The 6459-nt window shown below is 54.9% G+C and overlaps 3 protein-coding genes across 3 annotated transcripts in view; all 3 read right to left on the bottom strand.

Moving 5' to 3' along the window:
* PTSG_07571 (uncharacterized protein) overlaps positions 1 to 1321 on the bottom strand; it is a gene marked incomplete at both ends in the record, with an annotated part of 4518 nt that extends 3197 nt beyond the window's left edge. Inside the window, 4 exons of the mRNA XM_004991310.1 lie at positions 291 to 507; positions 680 to 764; positions 939 to 1023; positions 1253 to 1321. Of these exons, the coding sequence (XP_004991367.1) occupies positions 291 to 507; positions 680 to 764; positions 939 to 1023; positions 1253 to 1321 (456 nt within the window). The remainder of the gene's footprint in view (positions 1 to 290; positions 508 to 679; positions 765 to 938; positions 1024 to 1252) is intronic.
* Positions 1322 to 1712: 391 nt separating this feature from the next.
* PTSG_07570 (uncharacterized protein) lies at positions 1713 to 5593 on the bottom strand. The gene is made up of 10 exons (XM_004991309.1): positions 5558 to 5593; positions 5158 to 5278; positions 4780 to 4948; positions 4471 to 4567; positions 3610 to 3829; positions 3183 to 3250; positions 2847 to 2915; positions 2390 to 2559; positions 2030 to 2118; positions 1713 to 1846 (listed from the first exon to the last, which is right to left on the bottom strand). The coding sequence occupies exons 1-10, from the start codon at positions 5564 to 5566 to the stop codon at positions 1767 to 1769; spliced, it is 1092 nt and encodes a 363-aa protein (XP_004991366.1). The 5' UTR covers positions 5567 to 5593; the 3' UTR covers positions 1713 to 1766.
* Positions 5594 to 6139: 546 nt separating this feature from the next.
* The window catches only part of PTSG_07569 (uncharacterized protein), a gene marked incomplete at both ends in the record, with an annotated part of 993 nt that continues 673 nt past the window's right edge, over positions 6140 to 6459 (bottom strand). The window contains 2 exons of the mRNA XM_004991308.1: positions 6140 to 6183; position 6459. The exon at position 6459 is cut by the window's right edge and continues 110 nt beyond it. Of these exons, the coding sequence (XP_004991365.1) occupies positions 6140 to 6183; position 6459 (45 nt within the window). The remainder of the gene's footprint in view (positions 6184 to 6458) is intronic.

Raw genomic sequence — 6459 nt, 5'->3', positions numbered from 1 at the left:
GGACAGGGTGGTGATTGCTGCCGCGAATGGAGACGGGCGAGATCTCAGACAGGTACTTTTGGCGTGATGACCTTGTCGTGCACACACACACACACACACACACACACAGGTGATGGAGAAGAGAGCGATTGCGTGGGTGCGTATATCTTAAGTAACCAATCATCATAGATAGAGAGACAGAGAGAAGCAACACACACACACACACACACACACACACACACACACACACACACACACACACACAACACCTCCCTCCCCCTCAACGCACATATTGCTGCCTCTGCACTCACGGTTGTGACGCCGCTGCCGAGACCGACGAGGAACCGGCCGGCGGTGAAGAGCTTGATGGTGGGTGCAAGCGCCATCATCAGCGCAGCGCCAATCAAGATGATGTTGTTGAGTGCAAACGTTGTGCGCAGGCCAAGCATGCTGATGAAGGGCCCACACCCCAGCCCACCAAAGAGACCTCCCACGGCGAACATGGATACGGCCGTGCTCCACTGCACACTGCACCACATGAGAATGAACGGGTTGATGTACGTGCGATGGGCGTGATGAGATGAGTGGACAGCAGGAAAAGCACGTTGGCCTCTATGAGGATGTGTGTGTGTGTGTGTGTTTGTGCGCGTTGTCGTGTAGACAGTTGTGGGGGAGGGGCACAAGCTTGGTGTTCACGTACGTGGTGATGGTTGAGTTGCAGTTAACTGATGTGTTACATCCGGATAAGCTCTGCTCGATCACATCCTGGGGCGTGTTGATGACTCCTGTCCCAGACACACACGTACATCACAGCAAGGCAAGACAACAATGAGTAGGTGTTGTAAGGACAACAGAGGCATCGGACACACGTACATACACACGCACACGCATGCGCGCATACATACACACACGCACACACATTTCCGTACACACACACATGCAAGCGCATGCAAGCGCACCAGTGTTGTATCCAAACTGAAAGGTGCCGCCAATGACAGCGACCAGCGTGGCCACTAGAACCCAAGCCGTGTAGCGTGGTCCACCCTGTTGGTCACAGATCGTAGAGTTGAGAGTGAGCGACGTGCAACACGTGGTTGTGATGTCACATCACAATAACGCAACAACTCAACAACGCACACCGCAAGACACACCCACACCCCAGCATCAGATCGCACGTGACAACCCTCACATCTGCTGCAGTTGAGGAAGACAGCAAAGGCTGCGACTCTGTGCTGCCTGGCGAGCCTGCGTATGCCCTGCCCCCTCCAGCGACCGCGTCATCCTGGCTCCCGCTCATGCCGCCCTTCGCCCACGCACTGCCACCTTCCCCCAGATCAGACATCGTGCAATGGTGTGGTGTGATTGTGCTTTCTCTTCCTCCTCCAAAACAAACAATCTCGCATCACGTCATTGTTGTCCTCCCCGACCACATGCACTGTGGTGGTGGTGTTCTTGTGTTGTTGTTGTTGTCGTTTACTGGTGCTGGTGATGGGGCGTCAACGCGCGACCCACCACAGCCCGTCACAAGGTGGGGGGTCAGACAAAAGGTGGGGATTCGCATAGCAAGATGGAGAGGTTGTTATGTTCCGCATTTGCATGAACCCGAGCACTTCAACAAGCGCGATTGAGGGTCAGCCCACTAGAAGAGCAAACCAACCACAGACTGATACATGGTGCCCCATGCTTCAACCAAAACACACACACACACACACACACACACACACACACACACACACACACACACACACACACACACACACACACACAAGAACAGCACAACAAGCGAGCTACCTTCGCTCAAAACCAACAAGGAAGAACACTGTCGTGTCCTGATGCAAGGCATGCAGCAACGTGTATTCACCAGGGCCTGCAACAGTCGTGTGGTGCATGAGCATGAGTGAGGGAGAACAAGGGTGTATCGGATTGCAAGCAGGTCAATCAACTCAACAGTGGCAAGCGTAGGCAGACAGCAGACCAAGAGCTGTACGCACGACACGCGTAACAGATATCATACGACCCGTGCCACACAAAGCATGGCATCCTCGCTTACGTGTGTGCACGTGGAGGACCTCGTCCTCGCTGAAACCAATCTCGCCCCCACTGAAGTACCCAATCGACTGCACGCCCGGAAACGCCCGCCTGTGCACACGGAAAGTGATTGTGTGCGATTGTGTGAGTGAGTGAGTGTGAGTGAGTGAGTGTGTGTGTGTGTGTGTGTGCGAAGGTGGGAGACTGGACAGAGGAGAGTTGTGTGCCACAAACTTGCGCGTCCAAGTGCGTGTGCGTATGAACACTCTTGTGTGCGGGATGGCGTGTGAATCGCTTGCATGCACCCGCTGCTCGTGAACTGGCCTCATCGCCACACTGCACAACCATCACCCCAGACACCAGCAAAAGAGCGGCCACTCACTCGAGCAGCTTCTGCTCCGTCTCCTGCGCCTCCTGCTGCTCCCTAAAGCGGCCAAGGCAGCACACCAGCGTGGCCATGCACACCCGCATGCGTGGGCCCTCTGTCGCTGCCAGGGCCTGCAACAGCTCGCGGCTATCGTGCAGCCCGCGCTCCGATATCAACGACAACGCCTGATGTGTGTGTGTGTGTGTGTGTGTGTGTGTGTGTGTGTGTGTGTGTGTGTGTGTGTGTGTGTGTGTGTGTGTGGTGCGTCACGTGGTTGTGTGGACAGCGGCACACGAAGAATGTCAAGAGGTGACTAGTGGCACTGGCTGTGGCGAGCATCGTGAAACAGCAAGCGAGGGCAGCCGAGTAGCTGTGCTCGTATGAGCAAGCTCTCATTCGCACGCCCAAGCACATGAGCAAACACACACACACACACACACACACACACACACGCACGCACGCACGCACACACCTTGATGTGTGGGCCCGAAAATGCCACGCCAAAGAGGTGCGGTCCACATGACTCGAGGTTGCCGCAGCTCTGAAAAAAGAAAACCACACACACACACATACATTTACATGAGAGCAAGCGTGACAGTAAGTGAGTCATGGGAGTACTGTTCTTCTCATCGCGCATGTGCACGTACATCTGCAACACTACAGTTCTCTCTCCCTCTCATCATTGTGCATGTGGGTGTGCGTGAGGTCCGTGCTCTGCGTCACGTGCAAACAGCACCACCAACAGCAGCTAGGTCCAAGTCCTGTTCCCCCTTCCTTCCTCCCTCCACCACACAGGTAACAAACGCACAATCATGGAAATGCCGCCAGCGAGGGCAATGTCGGGGAGTTGGGTCTTGAGAGCAGCAGCCATCGTGCCTGTCACAGGGGCGGGCGTGTTGCATGCACATCAGGGGGTGTGAGACACAACGAAGGACACGTACAGACAGAAGTAAGACACGTTGAAGGTGGTGAAAAGGCAGTGGAGATGATGGTGCTGACGAAGAGGCACCAAAGCAAGCAGGCAAACGTGCATGTGGGCACTTGGGGATGTGCACCAAAACTGGCAGACCACGATGCAGCAGCAGTATAGCAGCAGCAACAGACGCGACCGTCAAGAAGCTCGCCAACAATAACGCATTTTCACACACACACACACACACACACACACAAACACACACTTCACGTCACACAGCTCACCGACACAGTACACATTCCACATTCCATCATGAACGCACATGCTTCTTCGAATCGGTTGCGTGTGATGAACATGACCGCCTTTGGGTCTGGGTACGTGTCGCGCTCGCCAAACATGATGCTGTTCAGCAGGTCCGGGGTCAGGTCGTGTGCAAGCAGGTCGTCACGTGGCGTCCAGAACGGGTGCACCCCAATGTCCTCAGACTCCGGGATCACTTGCAGCGCAATGGCATACGCATCGTCATTCTCCTGCCTGATGCTCTGTGCAAGAGACAGAGAGAGAGCGAGAGAAAGAGAGAGAGAGAGAGAGAGAGAGAGAGAGAGAGAGAGAGAGAGAGAGACAGAGAGAGAGAGAGAGAGAGAGAGAGAGAGACAGAGAGACAGAGAGAGAGACAGAGAGAGAGAGAGAGAGACAGAGAGACAGAGAGAGAGACAGAGAGACAGAGACAGAGACAGAGACAGAGAGAGAGAGAGAGACAGAGAGACAGAGAGAGAGACAGAGACAGAGACAGAGACAGAGAGAGAGAGACAGAGAGACAGACAGAGAGAGAGAGACAGACAGACAGACAGAGAGAGACAGAGAAACAGAGAGACAGACAGAGAGAGAGACAGACAGACAGAGAGAGACAGACAGAGAGAGAGAGAGAGACAGACAGACAGAGAGAGACAGACAGACAGACAGACAGACAGAGAGTACGTGTGTGTGTGTGTGTGAAGGCGACACATAGGCATGCAGACAGGCACGCAGAGAGGCCGGTGGAGAGGAACGATATAACCCCCCCCCCCCATCCCCCAGCGTCAGTATGTATGAATACACAAGCAGGAGTACATGTGACAGCCTCAGCTTTGCACACAAATCACAAGGCGCACTTGTCGACACACGCACGCGCGGGCACACTCACGAGAGTTTGCCCTGGGTGGAACATGCCCTGGCCGGAGCAGAGCAGCAGCTTTGCGCGGTAAACACCAAGCTGGTCCCGAAGCGCCTCGAGAAAGTGCCTGTCGGCATCGTGGGAGGGACAAAGAGTGTGAGCGACAGTGAGTGAGAGAGTGAGAGTGGGTGAGTGGGTGAGAGGGTGTCAAGTGGGGTGGGAATAGTGATGTTGGTGATATGAGCGAGCATGGGAGCGCTTCCGCGTGTGGGAGTGGGCCATGACGCAAAGTAGGCACGGGAGCAGCGCAGTCGAGCGCAAGGAGAGCATCCAGCTTACAAGGATGCTGCTTCGTTGTGGTTCAGGCAGGACACAAACACAAGGATGCACGATGGAATCACTAAAGCGTTGCTGGTCCAAGCGCTGAAGTCGGCCCGAAGCCGAGGCACGATGTGCCCGTGTTCATCACACGCGGAGGACAGGACCGGCCAAGGCTGCAGCCCTCGTGCTGTTCACCAAACATCCAGCGCAAACACGACATGTCAATCCCACACGAGCACCCACACGCGTGATGTAGGATGAGGGCGCAAGCAAGTCAGACTAAGTACCACACACGCGCTCGACTGCACACTGACTGCCTGACACGACTTTGCGCACACACACCTGGAGCATGAACTTGCAGCACACACGCACACACGCACGCACACACACGCACACCTCGCATAATGTGTCGCATGGTTGCTCTCCAGTCCGTGCACACATTGTACGCTGTTTGCAGGTCGCGGAACCCACGCACAAACGACAGTATGTGCTCACGCAACTCCGGAATAGCCAGCACCTACGAAGGGGCAACACAGCCAAGACGCAGGCACAAGCACACATCCATGAGCACAAGAGCAACAACCGCACGTCTGCACATCTTGTGCTCACGCAGCCATGGCACGCACGCACAGTGCACCTGTGTGCACGTTTATGTGCTCGACAGGGGCGCAGGCAAGCTGGCCAAGACCAGTGCAACGGCACCACGGCACGCCACACCACCACCCGTCCACAAGGGCGCCTGCGCGCCCATCACAACCATCACCATCACCATCACCATCACATATCCACAGCAAACCTGCTCCATCAGTCCTCTTCGGCAAGCAAAGCAGTGATTGATGAATGTGATAATTTTTGTGCTGTTGAAGGGGAAGTTGGTCGAGTTGGTTTGACATGAGTGTGAGATGTGTGATGTGACATGAGACATGAGCACGTGCACGTGAGCACGTGAGTTGGGCTGCTGGCTCAGTGTCTCAGTGTCATGTCTTCCTAGCCTTCATGTCGCCCCAAGCTTGCACGTTCAAGTGTTCTCGTGTGTTATGTGCCATGTCATATCAGTTGTCTTGTCTGTATTAAGGGGATTATGAAGAAACAGACAAACGTCACGAGGTCACTTTACATCAGTACATCTACATACTCGCATGACACACCATCTGCAATACAATGTCCCTTGGCAGACGGCCCACGGCGCTTCATCTTCTCTTTCTGCCCTTCCGCCTGCAGCTAGGTAGCTGTGCCTCTTCCCCTCTTGCTCCCTCGTCGCAAGGCCATCACTTCACTGGCAGTGTGCCATGCGTGGGAGGGTGGGGGCGTGCCATGTCTTCAGGCCTGCTGGTAGCGCAGCCGAGTCCTTTGAGTGTGCAGACAGCTGGTGCCCAAGTTAGTTGCTGTTGACACTCGCTTGCGCCTCCAACTGCTCAATCACTGCACGAAGAAACAATGGGACAGATAGCGAGAGAGAGAGTGTGTGTGTGTGTGTGTTTGTGTTTGTGTGCGTGTGCGTGTGCGTGTGTGTTTGTGTTTGTGCATGTGCATGTACGGATATAAGTGTACGTGTGTCGAGGCGACGAGCCAGTGCTTACTTGCAAGCAGATAGCAAGTGCAAGAGCACATCAACACTATCAGCGTCAATGTCATCAACGGGCGCACACAGCTGCTCGCATGGCTGCACCACAACACTACAAAAACAACACACTTACC

The sequence above is a fragment of the Salpingoeca rosetta genome (assembly GCF_000188695.1).
Source record: "Salpingoeca rosetta unplaced genomic scaffold supercont1.20, whole genome shotgun sequence".
NCBI classification, from domain to species: Eukaryota; class Choanoflagellata; order Craspedida; family Salpingoecidae; genus Salpingoeca; species Salpingoeca rosetta.
The sequence above is the reverse complement of the archived record's forward strand: the minus strand, read 5'-3'. Positions and strand labels throughout refer to the sequence as shown.